General features: G+C 42.2%; 1 protein-coding gene across 1 annotated transcript in view; it reads left to right on the forward strand.

Moving 5' to 3' along the window:
- Window positions 1–5,655: 5,655 nt before the first annotated feature.
- fgf14 (fibroblast growth factor 14) overlaps window positions 5,656–16,422 on the forward strand; it is a 507,463-nt gene continuing 496,696 nt past the window's right edge. The window contains exon 1 of the mRNA XM_043691268.1: window positions 5,656–6,016. Coding sequence (XP_043547203.1) covers window positions 5,812–6,016 — 205 coding nt within the window. The 5' untranslated portion in view covers window positions 5,656–5,811. The remainder of the gene's footprint in view (window positions 6,017–16,422) is intronic.

Genomic DNA, 16,422 nt, shown 5'->3' on the forward strand with positions numbered 1-16,422 from the left:
AAATGATGTGTTCAGTTCAGTTACTGGCCACTGACTGAAACAAATGATCATGCCATTCAAATGCAGGTTTCAGAATTCAATAATGAAACTGGCATAGGCTGATTGCACAATGCCCATTCCTTCACATTCACTGGTTATTTTTAGGCGACCTCTTGAAACTATTTTGTGAATTGCTGGTGGGCTGTAGACCACTAGTTGAGAATAGCTACTCTGGCTAAATCTGCTTCTCGAGCTCCAAGTAGCTTTCATTTAACTACAAAAGTGATGTGACATCATTGATTACATGAAAAGAAAACATATGACGTATCTATGGACTGAAATTTCCCAGCCACCGAATGAAGAGGGCATTGGCTAGACAGTTGGGAAAATCACATGAGGACCTTCTTGACATTAAGGGCACAATGTCCACTTTCCAACTAAATGTTGAATGGAGAGATGGGATTCTTGCTAATGAGCAGCAAGAGGCATATTTGCAAGCATTAGCATGCACTCAAATCTTCCTTGTTGCATCATCTTGCCTCATTGATATGCAGTTTCCATTCTTCCATCCATCAGGTGGAAACTAGACAGCAATTCCTACCACAGAAGTCAAAGTGGCAAATTGGCAACTCCAGCTTGCTGCTTACCCCTCCAGTCCTCCATCTTGGATACGAGGCAACAACATCTCTGGGCATACTATAGGCTGCGACTGCATGCACCTCCCCCATCCATCAGGATATCAATGTCTCCATCAGCAAACTGAATACCAATTTTCCCCTGTCCAACATGTCTTGGGCAATGGACGTAAACCACGAATGGCAGGTCCGATTGCCAGTGCTTGACCACGTGCATGACTGGTCGTTAAACATCAAACTAGTGCCAAAACTTCTAGGAGATCCTGGCTGTGGCCAGTAATGCTGCCCGTGGCGAGTGGGAGAATACAATGTGTGGAGTGCCATATGCCTATGATGCAAGTCAGTTTGGGACAACAGTGTGAGAAAACATATTAAGTCTCTCAGAGCAAAACCACCCCATGAAATTTGCCAAATTAATACTTTGTCAATATGTGTTATAATTCAGCCCTAACCAATTGATCAGGAAGGCAAAAGGATGAGATTCTGAAGGGACAATATAAAGAGTTAGGCAGGAATTTAAAAGGGAGATTCTCGAGAGTAGTAATATCTGGATTACTCCAGGCTCTGCGAGCTAGTGAGGGCAGGAATAGGAGGATAGAGCAGATGAATGCATGGCTGAGGAGCTGGTGTATGGGAGAAGGATTCACATTTTTGGATCATTGGAATCTCTTCTGGGGTAGAAGTGACCTGCAGAAGAAGGACGGATCGCACCTGATTTCGAAGGGGACTAATATACCGGCAGGGAGATTTGCTAGGATTGCTCAGAAGGATTTAAACTATTAAGGTTGGGGTGGGGTGGGACCCAGGGAGATAGTGAGAAAAGAGATCAATCTGAGAGTGATACAGTTGAGAAAAGAATTGAGTCAAACAGCCAGGGCAGGCAGGGACAATGCAGAGAACAAGGTAGGACTGATAAATTAAACTGCATTTATTTCAATGCAAGAGGCCTAATAGGAAAGGCAGATGATTAGATTAGATTCCCTACAGTGTGGAAACAGGCCCTTCGGCCCAACAAGTCCATACCGGCCCTCCGAAGAGTAACCCACCCCCCTCTGACTAATGCACCTAACACTATGGGCAATTCACCTAACCTGCACATCTTTGGCCTGTGGGAGGAAACCGGAGCAAACCCACACAGACATGGGGAAAATGTGCAAACTCCACACAAACAGTCGCCCAAGGCTGGAATTGAACCTGGGACCTTGGTGCTGTGAGGCAGCAGTGCTAACCACTGAGCCACCCCAAATCGCAGGGCATGGGTTCGGAACATGGGATTGTGCTATCATAGCAATTACAGAAACGTGGCTCAGGGATGGACAGGACTGGCAGCTTAATGTTCCAGGATACAAATACTTACAGGAAGGATAGAAAGGGAGGCAAGAGAGGAGGGGGAGTGGTGTTTTTGATAAGGGATAGCATTACAGCTGTACTGAGGGAGGATATTCCCGGAAATACATCCAGAGAAGTTATATCAGTTGAACTAAAAAATAAAATGAGATGATCACCTTTTTGTGATTATATTGTAGACCTCGTAGTAGTCAGAGGGAAATTGAGAAACAGATTTGAAAGGAGATCTCAGCTATCTGTAAGAATAATGGGTTGGTTATGGTAGGGGATTTTAACTTTCCAAACATAGACTGGGACTGCCATAGTGTTGAGGGTTTAGATGGAGAAGAATTTGTTAAGTGTGTACAAGACCATTTTCTGATTCAATATGTGGATGTACCTACTAGAGAAGGTGCAAACTAGGTTTCCCAAGACTGACTGTTGGGAAATAAGGCAGGGCAGGTGACTGAGGTGTCAGTGGGGAGCACTTTGGGGCCAGCTACCATAATTCTATTAGGTTCAAAATAATGATGGAAAAAGATAGACCAGATCTAACAGTTGAAGTTCTAAATTGGAGGAAGGCGAATCTTGACAGTATTAGGCAAGAACTTTCAAAAGCTGATTGGAGGCAGGTGTTAGCAGATAAAGGGACGGCTGGAAAATGGGAAGCCTTCAGAAATGAGATAACAAGAATCCAGAGAGTATATTCCTGTTAGGGTGAAAGGAAAGGCTGGTAGGTATAGGGAATGCTGGATGACTAAAGATATTGAGGTTTTGGTTAAGAAAAAGAAGGAAGCATATGTCAGGTATAGATCAAATGAATCCTTACAAGAGTATAAAGGCAGTAGGAGTATATTTAAGAGTAAAATCAGGAGGGCAAAAAGGGGACATGAAATAGCTTTGGCAAAAGGATTAAGAAGAATCCAAATGGTTTTTACAAATATATTAAGGACAAAAGAGTAACTAGGGAGAGAATAGGGCTCTTCAAAGATCAGCAAGGTAGCCTTTGTGTGGAACCGCAGGAGATGGGGGAGATACTAAATGAGTATTTTGCATCAGTGTTTACTGTGGAAAAGGACATAGAAGGTATATGAATAGGAAGGGTTTGGTGGAACTGGCAGGTGGGATATTCGGTCGGCATGGACGAGTTGGACTGAAGGGTCTGTTTCCGTGCTGTACATCTCTCTGACTCTATGACTTGCATGTACTGGATATATTTGATATATTTGTTGCATATATTTATGCTTGGAGGCCTGTTCTCGGCACATGTACATGCACTCACTATTTCAACTTAACAAAATAGGTGACAGCCATTCAACACTTCATTTCTCAGGGCAACCAATCAACCTGCCTGTTTAAAATGTAAACAAAGCTTGGTGATTAACTGTCAATCATCAGTAATTGGCACTATAAATGCCAGAGGAAACATCACAGAAGCGCTTCACAGGAGGCTCCCAAGCACTGAGGATACCTAGACAGGGGACGAAACGTCTGCAACACAAATTTCCAGCTCGGCGAACAGAACCACAACAACTTCACACTCACTTGATACTCCCCAACAGCAGTCACTATTGTATCAGACACAAACAATTTATCACGTTGAGACCAGAGGATGCCAACTTTTATAGATGTCTAATCAGAATCATTGCCCAGCATTTCTCCAGTGGCCACCCTTATCTTCCTAGTTTGTTTCTTTCCAGCAAAACATCTCTGCAAAGTGATTGAGCTTCCTGCAGTTAGAATACTGCTTTCCTGCACTGAGTATGCTTTCCTTTTGTCTGTGTAGCATCCTCTGCAATATTTACATCCTACACTCTGGTCTGGATCTCTGGAAATAGTTCTTCCTTTTGCCCTCACTGTTTTGCTCCTGTCAGGCCTCAGTAACCAAAGGGCACAGAATTATTGTATTGACAATGGATCCAGGAATGCTGGGGCATTTATTGGTGATTTAGTGAGTTGTGGAAACTGGACTGAGTTGCATGGCAAGACGATTGATGTAGGTTCAGTAGTAACTTGCAAAAGGAAACTGATTAAAAACTCAAGGTGAAAAATTTGCAAGGCAGAGAGTGAGGTGACGGGAGGGATCTGACCTTCGAGGAGCTGATGGGTGCACGATGGGCTGAATGAACTTTTGCCTTCCAAGAGTCTATGATTCTCATGGAGTTTCTTAAGGAACAATAGAGGCAACAAGAATAAAGTAACTAAAAAAATGAAGGTGTTGTTTGGAATGAAATTATTTATCATTTTTGCAGTTATTTTGTTATTTATGGGATATCTCCTGATGGTTGCCTTTAGTTATTTTGGGGTGGAGGGTAAACTATTATAATCTCCGTGATGTGGATGAGCCGGTGTTGGGCTGGGTAGACAAAGTTAAAAATCACACAATAGCAGGTTATCGTCCAACAAGTTTTTTTTGGAATCACTATTATTGTACTGAAACCTGCAACCCATTCTAAAAGATGAAAGACTTAACAATCTAAGGTTGTTCAATATATCATTTCAGTTGCATGATACTGTAATCTTTTGCTATAAATTATGGTTTTATAGTCCTGCTCCACAACTACCTGACAAAGGAGCAGTGCTCCAAAAGCTAGTGCTTCCAAATAAACCTGTTGGACTATAACCTGGTGTTGTGTGATTTTTAACTTAATTATTGTCTCTTCAGTCTTTGGATGTCTTCATGACAAATAGACAGGTGGGCAGCCAATTAGAACCTTGGGTTTTACTCTACTGTGCAGGAATGTGTTAAGAATTGAAATCCATTTAAAGAGAGAGAGAGAGAGACCACAACATGTACCACCTGTGTGTGACCGAGATCCTCCCTGTATTTACAAGGTACTTGTTTATGGCTGCACATGTAATTCTGTTTTGGGGAATACACGCTGACATCCGCATTGTTCGGGATGTACGTGGAGTTTAACTCAATCCCTGGAGGAAAGCAATTGGCTCCTTTTCAAAAATAATTCGCCTTTCTGGATGTTTAACGCACGAAGCCCAATAAAAGACGTACAGTTACCAAACCGGTCCATCCAACCAGGTTCATCCATACACTATTCTCTGCAATCTCTAGTGAGTTCCATGCCGCCTGAGTCCGCGGCGTGCCCTCAGTGAAGCTGAGCTGAACACCTCTGTCATCACCCCCGACACCGAGTGGATGCAGATTGCCGTGGGTCCTCAGTCGGGGTTGCTATTTTACATGTGGGAGGTGAGGGGGTGCAGGGGGCCGGGTGGATGGCGAAAGCAGCTCCAACTGACTGAGTGAGACTGACTCGGACGGCCACAGGGTTTCACCACGCTGTCGCTCCGCCGTCCGGCTCTGTGTGGCCTGATTGAGAATTGCAGATTCACCGGGGAGAGAGAGAGAGAGAGAAAAGACCGCTGTAAAATGCACTCAGTCCTGCAAACGGGAGCAGCAGCGATTGCATAGCCTGCTGACGCTGGGCTGGGGACGACCTCCCGGTCCTGAGGTGGGGACCGAACACAAAGAGGATGCGATTTGGTTCTCCCTCACTTCCTCTGGGTGCAACAGATGCTCAGTAGATCCGCCACGTCCTGCTGGTTCTCCAATCGACCAACTCCTAGGCAATGCTGCTGCTGCTGCTTCCACTGGAGATGACTCGCCTTTTGCTCTCTCCAGATTAGTATTTTGGGTTTTTTTTTCTGGGCAGGGGAGAGGGTGGGGGGGAGGCCGTCCTTGTTAACACACCGACTTCTTTCTCTCCCAAGCCACCTTGCGCTAGAATAGAAAGAGCGGTCCCCGGTCTTCCTGCTGTTCCAATGTTGCTGTAAGCAGCATCAATTGCCTTTATTGAGAAGTCTGAGATACTATCACGTGAGGCACAGAGTGTGAGGGATCGGAATATCATTTTCTATGCGAAATTTCGTGGCACCAGTCAGCAGACGGACTGAGCAGAGTCTATTATGCAACCAGGAGAATCTGCATCTCAGGGTGTCTCAGCTGCTGGATTGTTCTTCGCCTAAATCAATGTGGTTTCTTTGGAATATATTCAGCAAAGGAACGCATATGCTGCAGTGTCTTTGTGGAAAGAGTCTTAAGAAAAACAAGAGTCCAGTTGGTAAGCATCTGCTCCTTCAGATGGGCAGTCGTTCTTGCTTTTTTTTCCCTTCTCTGTGCCCCTCATGTGTCTGGCAGATTTTGTTTTTGTTTTAAATATAGATCCCAGGTTTCTGGGCTATCAATCGAATGGAGTAGTCTGGTAAAGGGCTAAGGCTGTTTCTGACGTTGACACTGCGGTGTAGTAGATCATTGCCGTTTCTTTAGCATTCTGACACCTTAGAAACAACCGGGGCAAGCTTTACTACAGCTGCTACTTAACGGAGGAGTTCTCTTCCTCTGTGTGTCGTTGCCAGCAGGACGCCCCTGTTTTATTTAAACAAAGCCCTGTGTGTCATATAGTGTGGCAGCCGATGGCCCGGGCATCCTCAGACACCTCGCGCATTAAAGTTACGTGATGTTGCCTCTCTGAGCTGTACAAAGAGGAACGCTCTGCCATCGAAATTCACCCCCTCATTTCAGCTCCAGCCGCCACTGTCACAGACAAGCGGGTTCCCTCGATTTGAGAGAGTGTGAAGTGCTTCTGTCCCTCCCAGCTAGTCTCCAGCTAGTTTGCAAGAACCTGAGATCGGAGCACTGACTTGAAGGTTCTCGGTAATGCAGATGTCCCCCCCCCCCCCACCTCCCCTTTATGGGAAGTGTTCACGATCGAAGAGACTCTTGCCGCCCGGTTACAATAAAGTTTGAGTAACTCTTCGAAAGGTGCAATCGGATTATTTATTTATTTTGGGTTTTTTTTTGGAGGAGCCGGAGGGGGAGGGCCGTGGTGTCAGCGAATGGCTCCGGTTTGTGGGCTGCAACCTGCGTTAAGTTGCATGGTGGAATGCACCTTGTTTCTAACGCTGCATTGGCCCGGGCCGCTGCCTTCCCCAAGGAGACAGAAAGCTGCCTGAGAAAGTGCCACTCGATTTGTGGCGCTGATGGGGTTAACCCCACACTGTGTTCATTGAGGTCGCTGTAAAGTGTGGCTCGGCTGAAGATAGAGAGATTGGGAGGGGGTGGAGAGCGAGGGAGGAATGATTATTTCTCACACCCCGCTGCCTGACCTGGTACAACCTCCAGGATAAGTTTTTTTAGGGACAAGCATTCATTGCAAAGTCCCTCCGCCAGGGCTGTAACCCGGGCTGTTCGAGACAAATCCGACAGCCATGTCAAACAGAGCCCTGTTCTCTATCATCCAAACCTTGTTTAAATGTGTCAAACTTTATAGAAAGACCAAAGGAAGTTCGGTAGGTAAACTCTAGGCAGCTCTATCCCCTGAACCCATCTTGTTCGTTCCGCAGTGTCTGCTTTTCAGAGAAAGCTTAGACAGCCGGTTCCATCTGAATTCTGAAGTTGCCGCGATGCCCTGGAATCTATCATTGTCCCGTTTCATTCCTTTCAGTATAACCAACTGACCGCAGGACCGTGTGTGTTTGACCGTTTATATTTCCTTGTGTCCCTTTGACTCACGCTGAGGAGATCACCCAAAAGGGATCGTGGCCCATACACCATTCATTATTCAAAGTTAACGGGTGTTTTTTAAATGAGAAGGAGAGGCTGGACTCCGAGGCGGAGGGGATCTGTTAACGGAATCGCGGCTGTCTGCAGCATCAATTGAATCAGTTGGTCTTTTTTGCTTAAAAACACAGTTGCAAAGACTTAGTAAGAAAGCAACTCTGGCACCCCACGTTGAGGTGTCAGTGAATTGAGGGACGAAATTTCATTTTATTTTTGACATTCAGGAACCCCAGCGAAGCAGATTTGACGTAACTACATCCAGCTTATTATAGACTTGTTTTAGTCATGGATTTCCTCATTTACATTTCAGCCTTATTCCAATTCAGTCTGGGTCTGCAATACGTGTTTCGTTACTTGGCGGCGTCCCTTTATCTGAGGAAATGTTTATTTTACTACAAATACATTGCTCAGGTGTTACTAGAAATACAAGTCTTTAGATCTTTTGTGTAGATCAGGGTGCAATCCCTCTGCAGAGGCTGTGTCAGTTCCCCGCGAACATCGGCACATCCTGCATTTGCTTGAAGTTTACGGAACATTGCGTTTGAGCTGAGCGAGCCCCCCTCCTGCAACCTGTCTTGAACAAAGGCAAGCCCAAATGGGCGCACAAACCAACCAAAAGGCGCCCGCTTTCCTTTCCCGGCGATTACTGCAAAGCCCACTCTTCCCTTAGCACTGCATCACATTGATTTACCTCGCTCTCTGCAAACTGCTTTCTGTCCACCCAGGAATGCAGCCGTACGCACAACACACGAGCATTGTACGCACATCCACAATTCAAACAGTATATTCACACGTAATCGAACGACTAATGTGTGTAAACATGCTATTGTGTCCCATATATGGAACGCACATAGATACCTATCCCACACAGGTAGAAATATCTTACGTGCAGCAGGGACTGAACATAAATGTGGCTCCCCTCAGATAGTTGATCAGTCAAATATGTGTATTTTATGTGAAAGCTACATGGCACAGGCTCCTTCTTTCAATATGCAATATGATATTTTACCTGAGGAAATCTGTAATGAGACTGTCTTTATGCCTTGTGTATGCGAACGTATACAGAACTCCCATCTATTCCCTCTTGATCCCGGCTATTCTCTTACGGTGTAATGCAGTATAGTAAATACAGTAAGTGCCGCATGCTGTAGTGTTTTCATTTGCTGGTGTGTGGTGGCAGAGAGCCTTGTCTTGCCGAGCTATCCCCCTGCACACGCTGCTTACTTCCAGTCTGCACTCGCTGCGACAAAAAAAAGCTTCATGTTGTTAAACAAACAGGGCCATGGTAGCAGAGTCGGGATAAAACCGGGGAGGAGACAATTGCTGCCAAAACCTGATTGATGGATCCATTAAAAAAAAAGCCTTGCATCGTACAAAAAGTCAAATCTCGGTGGGGGGGGAACGATGGGGACGAAGCATTCAGGGAAGTGCGATTTCTCCGCTCAGTCATTAATTTTTGGTGTTTTATGAAATTTCTGTCCAAGTAATCCCTCCCCCTTTTAACTTCCCCTTGTTAATATGTAATTCCGGCGGTGCCTGGTTCTGTTTAGTGGTGTCTATCAAATAAGGGCAATGGAAAAACACAGTGACTCTAATTGAATGCTGGTGATTGGTGGAGTGCTGTACTCCACCAATCATCTTTGACCCCGAGAATCAGAATCCATCACTGGGAATGACGGACCCACCTTAGGGATCACCAGTGTTGATCAACAATGAATGGCTTTGCTTTCATCATCAACATACAGCATGCCAGCTTTATACATAGTTAACATACAATTATGATCAGTTGTTTAAATCCAGGTAGGTAACCCATCCTCCATAGGATCATACAGAGTAAATAAGAAGAAACTATTTCCAGTGATAGGACTATTGGTATCTATAGGGACACAAATTTAGGTAATTGCAAAATAATACTGATGATGTAGAGGATTTTATTTACAAGACACACTGCCTGAAAGAGTGATGGAATTTGATTCAATTGTAACTTTCAAAGGGAATTTGAATATCAGTTTGGAATGAAAACTGGGTTGGGGGGAAGGATGGGATTTGGGACTAGTTGATAACTCTTAAAGATTTCATATGATGGGCTGAATGGACTCTTTGTCCAGTACATCAGAAGCCTAACCTCCAACTGTTACAGCCTATAATTACATCAGTTTTAGCATTTGCCAGTTGATCCAGTGTTACAGAAAACAAGAGCCACACATTTCACTGAATCTACTTGTTCTGTAACACACATCAATGTTAAAACTTAGTGTCTCAAGCTGTCACTGTGTGTTGATCATCTCCTGTTCTTGACCCTCAATTTATATTCTCCTTTGTACAGTATAATGAATAAGTAATGTACTTTTTTTCCTAAGTCATAGGACAATGGGAATGAATCACAGTTGAATTTAAAAATCCACTTCATTAAGTAACCATGAAACATAGTTATTCGACTGTATCAGAACTTTCCTCTTAATCACAATCAAGGGAAACTGGTATCAATCTAAATTTTTAAAACTTCCAAGCTATCAAACTTGGAGAATCCCAGGGTGGCACTTTTTTAAAAAAAGAATCTACAACACCATCTTGTGTCCACATATAAGGTATTTTCATTTTTAAGATGCAGGATATATTTAGAGATGGTGATGTGAAGATGGTAAAGAACATTGGAACTTTTCTCACAGCCATAGAAATGGAAGTGCAGCATTCAGGATATTTCTGATAGCCGTTAGACACAGCAATGAATAAAAAACAATTGATTCAGAAAAATGACTGAATTGGCTTAGTGATTGTCATGATCATATCAACTGAATAATTGGACAGACGAGAAGCTGCAAGATCACCAGAAGCATATTTCCCCCTTCTCATATTCTTCTTTTACATGATATGTAAATCATTGGAATATTGTCGCAAAGATACATACATGCCAGAGGAAGTAACAGCGGTGGGTTCGATTACAATATTTAAAATACATTTGGACAGGTACATGAGTAGTAAAGGTTTAGAGGGTTATGGGCTAATCATAGGCAAATGAGACTAGTTCAGTTTAGAATGTATGGTCGGTGTGGACGAGCTGGACTGAAGGGTCTGTTTCCCTGCTTCTGTTTCACCTCCACAGAGGTGAGGGATTTGTCTTTTGAAGGAAGATTGAGCTGCTTAGGCCTATACTCTCTGAAGTTTAGAAGAATGAGAGAAGGTCTAATTTGAGGGTATGCAATGCTAAATAGGATTGATAAAATAGACACAGAAAGGATGTTTCCTCATGTGGGGCAATCTAGAATGAGAAGTTGTAGTTTAGGATAAGAGGTAACAGACTTAAAGCTAGGAAAAAAATGACTTCCCTCAAAGGGTCATGAATCTATAGAATTCACTACCTCAGAGTCCGTTGGATGCTGGAACATTGAGCAAACTTCAGAAGGAGATAAACAGATTTTTAATTCATAATGGGTTGAAGGGTTATGGAGAGCGAAGTTGAGGCTGAGATGAGATCAGCTGTGGTTGTACCAAATGATAGGGCAGGATTGAGATATTGATTTGCCTACTCCTGTTCCCAATTTGTACGTACTTATGTATCTGCATACTAACATTTTGAGATTCATGCAATGGGTCTATGTTTGTACTGTAGACCTATATAACTCTCTGACTCCCGAGGACACTCAAATCCCCCTACATCTCAGAGCTCTGCAGTCTCTCGCCATCTGGAAAGTATATATTTTGTATTCTTCTTGTGAGAATCGACAATTTTATATTTTCTCATAATATACCCTATTTGCCATAGCTTTATCTGCGCATTTAATCTTTCAATATCCAATTGTTTGCCTCCTAATGTCCTCTTTGCAACTTACTCTCTCCTACTGACGTTTGTGTCAACAGCAAATGTAGCAACCATACTTCCATTCCTCCATTCAAGTAATTTACACAATTTCTAAAAAGTTGAGTCTCGAGCTTTGATCCCTGTGGCACACCACTTGTTGGATTTTGCCTATCTCTGTTTCTTGTTAGCCAACCTTTTTTTATGCCAATATGTTACCTCCTCTGCCGTGAACTTCTATTTACAACAATAATCTTTGATGTGGTGCCTTATAAAATGCCTTCTTGAAATTTAAGAACATCACATCCATCAATTCCTTTATCCAGAGGAAGGCTTCCTTGTCAAAAGTCTCAAACTTGAAACATGAATTCACTTTCACAAAACCATGTTGTCTCTGTGTGATTTCCTTGGATTTTTCTAAATGTCCTACTAAATTGTTTTTATTAATAGCTTCTATGGCAGCTGTTAAGTTAACTAGTCTATAGTTTCCTATTTCCTTTTTTGAATAAAGGAGTTACATTTATTCCACCCTTTTTTGAATAAAGGAGTTACATTCTCTATTTTCCAATCCAATTAAGCCTTTCCTGAATCTGGGGATCTTTGGAAAATGAAAAGCAGCACATCTTCTGTATCACTAACCACTTATTTTTAAAGCTTTAGGATGAAGCCTGTCAGGGGGCCTCACTTCTTCCTATTCTGTTAGTTGAAGTACATTGCCACTAAACACTCTTAATTCCAAAAACACAAATGAGCCAACAGGAAATCAGGGAGCTTTCTATTTCCACTCATTGATTGTTCATTTCCTATTATGTAGCCAAAGGATCCAATATCTACTGTAATTTCATATTACATAGTTAGATTAATTATCTTGTCCTTGTCCAACGGTCAATTGTGAAGGTAAATATTAAATTATCTTGAATCACAACAGATCCGAATCAAGATGCAGTTTATAACATCACTGAACGTTTGTTTATAATCTTGAGAATCCTTTGGTAATTGAAGTTCTGAAACATATTTATCTCTTGCAGAACAGTTGCTCTTCTGACATAATTGAACTGGTTTTCCAAGATATGAGTCCAGGATCATCTGGACACAGTAAATTATGGAATACCTGTATTCAATTCTTTTAACAGTAATGTGATGTCTATATCAAGGTGTCATGAATTGATACTCCAAATGACAATGCCATAATAGCTACCATTATTATGTGAAGGAGTTTGGATCTGTAATTTACAGGCCAGACAGCCCATTAATAGATAGAAATATACTTGTTCTGTACAAGTGTGGCTGAATGTGAACTGTTTCCCAAACTTGTAATGCAGGAGGGACGGATTAACATCTAATTCCATGCTGGCCCAATGGTCTAACAGATGTCTCTGTCAATTGCAGATGGTGGCATTGAGCAAGTTTCATATATAACAAGTAGGACCTCACTGCTAAGTTGACTAGAATAGGACAGGTGAAAGGCCTACTTGACTGTTCAGCACTCACTAAAGGTAAACAGTAGCTGCAAGCAGCACTGGATAGAGATAGCTTTTCTGAACGGTGTTTCTCACCTGTCTGTGGTTGACAACTTCTCAGAGGATGTCAATTAGCCTCTGCCTTGTTGCAATTGTCAGGAACCATTCAGGGCAGCTATGCATTGCCACCACTTGACCAGCTGCATAGCTGGGCTTTAAGATAGCACCTGCGGTAAAAATCCTGGGAGGTCCTAGCACTGGCCAGTGCTTCTGCCTGCTGTGATTAGGATAACTATGGATGGGGTTCCATAGAATCATGGTGGGTCGTGAGTGAGGTGTGCTTGGGAACATGTTGCGAGGAAATTTGCTTGGGTTTATGGCACAAACCCCTCCATGAAGTCTGCCAAAAATGACAACTAGCTGATTTTAGATAAGATTCAGCCTTATGTTACAAAAAGGACATAGAAGCACAGAATGGGTACAAAAAGTATTTATGAAAATGATACTAAAACTAAATTATTATAACTATTGGGAAGCATTGAACACACTTGGCTCTAGAAGAGAAAAGTGTGAGAGATGACCTGATAGAGATCTTTATAATTATGAAGAGTTTTTCTTATAGTAAGCCATAATAGTTCCATTTACAGGGAAGTCCAAAACTATGGACCATTCAACAGTTCTGAGAAAAGGTTAATGTTAACTTGAAAGGAATGTTGTTTCTCTCTCCATGGATGCTTTGAGACCAGCATTTTCTGTTCTCATTTCAAATTTCCATCATAGGCAATATTTTTCTTTTTTCTTACATACAAAGCAGTCACTGATATGTCCATAAGGGAGTCAGGATAAACTTCTTTACCCAGAGAATGGTAAGTATTTTGAACTTGATATTACCTGGAGTAATTGAGGCAAATAGTATAGATACACTTGAAGCCAAACTAGATAAAGACCAGGGAGAAAGAGGTAGAATGATATATGGATAAGCTAAGATGAAGTTTGGTGGGAAGAGCTTATGGAGTATAAACATCAATATGAACCACTTGGGCCAAATGGTCTATTGCTTTGCTGTAAAATTTGATGTAATTTTATAAATGCTGACTGCGTAATGTAACTCTGCAATCCACAAGTTGATGAATAGTGATGCTCTCCTTTTTCAGTCCAGTTTTTTTATTGGCTTTTTATCAATTTACATTCATTCATCCATCACTATCAATTTGGGCCAATTGGACTAGTTACATTTACATGTATTTAAGTTCATCTAACTGTGCTAAATGCTTTGAGTGAGTAATATCTGTGCCAAGCCTTCATTACACGGCTACTCAATGTGCACTGACCCATACATATAGATTAATACTTCTGTGTAAATTAGAAGCTTCTTTTCCTTCTGAATGTCACATAACACGTTATATAAATTGTCTCAATCAGTTGATTAGATTTAAGATAAAAATATAATCTGTGCAGATGTCTTGAAGCTGTAAATGCCCACATCTTAGTTTCCTTACTTGTATGTCAGATTTTGTCCACTCTCAGCACAAGGCATTAGGACTCGATACTTTATGTCTTCAGATGCTAATGGATCCATAATACTGCCGATGCTGAACTAAATTTGCAGGGGTCAGGACCTTGATTCTTAAACTACCAAACTTCCAGACCGCTTTGTGGTGCCTATGATGTGATTTCTGCTCTGGTTGGATGTATTCACATAACTTTTCACCTCCTACCACTGTCTCCACACACCTCCCTGCTCCCATCCCATACTCCACCATGCCATTTCCACCCTCGTCTTCACAGCACCTTATCTTCTGATGGACAGTCAGCAGGCAAAAGGGCTCTATATTGCTTGGCCTAGTGATGATTGTCTGTCAGTCAAACATTCTTTTGATGCCATCTCCAGTATCACCATAACTAATAGATATTCAAACAGAATGGAAAGAAGATCACAATTTATTTAATTCCCCATCTATGATTTTTCTCATGTTGTTCCCACAAATGGTGTCCTGAAGATTAATCTTTAATTCCCAGAGACTGCAGGACAGTGCTGGAGAGTTGGTACCTTCACATATTCCTGGAACATTTCTTTGAGTAGATCCTAGAAATACTTTAGTACTCGCAGATCCAGAGATATCCCTTCCCAGCTCTCTAGATACTAGGTCTTGCTATATTATTCATAATTTCTCTCCTTGAGAAACCCTGGGGGCCGAAATGAACATATTGCTACACTCTGAGGCTCCTACCTGTCTTAAGAGACCAGTTTATAAGGCCAAAAACTATCTTTAATTGTGGCATTTTAGATTTTTAAAATGCTGCTTAGCACTTGTTGGAGAATGCCATTAGAGTTTCACACTAGATGATGGAGGCTGTGTGTTGTAATGAGCTTCTGGATTAGTGGTGCTGGAAGAGCACAGCAATTCAGGCAGCATCGAGGAGCTTCAGCTGAAGCTCCTCGATGCTGCCTGAATTGCTGTGCTCTTCCAGCACCACTAATCCAGAATCTGGTTTCCAGCATCTGCAGTCATTGTTTTTACCTTATTGTAATGAGCTACCTATCTGTTGTTATGCATATTAATTGAATGCTAACAAATGAAAACAAGCCTGTGCTGTCTTGAAAATGGCAGACATCATTTGCCTGGTCACTAATGAGTGACAAAGGTTATTTTCCTGACAGAGTAGGAAAACCTTCTCTCAGCCGTATTGTACCTGACCATAAAACAAGCTTAATCAATCTAACGCCATCTGTCTATTCCCAAATATCATTCAGATTCTTCTGTTTCCCAATTTTTCCACCTATTACTTGGCACATTGTTCCCTTACTGAAATAATTTATGAAACGTGAAAACTAGTAATTTGGCCCAACACACAATAATTTAAGAAAATTGCCAGTAACCACCAGAGAATGATAGTCCTACCTCATTATCTGCAATATCAAAGGCAAGACCTCTGTCTCTTGCTTGAGACTTTGAAGTGTGTGCAAACCCCATTACTGGTTATGGTGCCTTAATGTTGTGTTTGCATTCAGGTTCCCTTTTTTGTTTCTCTTCCATTTCCAATTGTTGCTTCTTGTCTTTAAATTTTAGAGTTGAATGTTTATGGATACTTCGTCTGTAAACTTGTGCTGGAAGGAGACGATTGATTTTATTGCTTATTCTTAAGTCAATAATTTAATGGTGCTGATATATTTCTCTTACTGAAATGTAGAATCGTACAGCACACAAGTCAGCCATTTGATCCATTGAGACTTTGTTGGCTCTTAGAGTCATAGAGATGTTCAGCATGGATACAGACCCTTGGGTCCACCCGTCCATGCCGACCAGATATCCCAACCCAATCTAATCCCACCTGCCAGCACCTGGCCCATATCCCTCCAAACCCTTCCTATTCATATACCCATCCAAATGCCTCTTAAATGTTGCAATTGTACCAGCCTCCATCACTTCTTCTGGCAGCTCATTCCATACCCGTACCACCTTCTGTGTGAAAAAGTTACCCCGTAGGTCTCTTTTATATCTTTCCCCTCTCACCCTAAATCTATACCCTCTGGTTCTGGACTCCCTGACCACAGGGAAAAGACTTTGCCTACTTACCCTATCCATGCCCCTCATAATTTTTTAAACCTCTATAAGGTCACCCCTCAGCCTCCGACGCTCCAGGGAAAAC

Source organism: Chiloscyllium plagiosum, chromosome 6 (assembly GCF_004010195.1).
Source record: "Chiloscyllium plagiosum isolate BGI_BamShark_2017 chromosome 6, ASM401019v2, whole genome shotgun sequence".
Lineage (NCBI taxonomy): Eukaryota > Metazoa > Chordata > Chondrichthyes > Orectolobiformes > Hemiscylliidae > Chiloscyllium > Chiloscyllium plagiosum.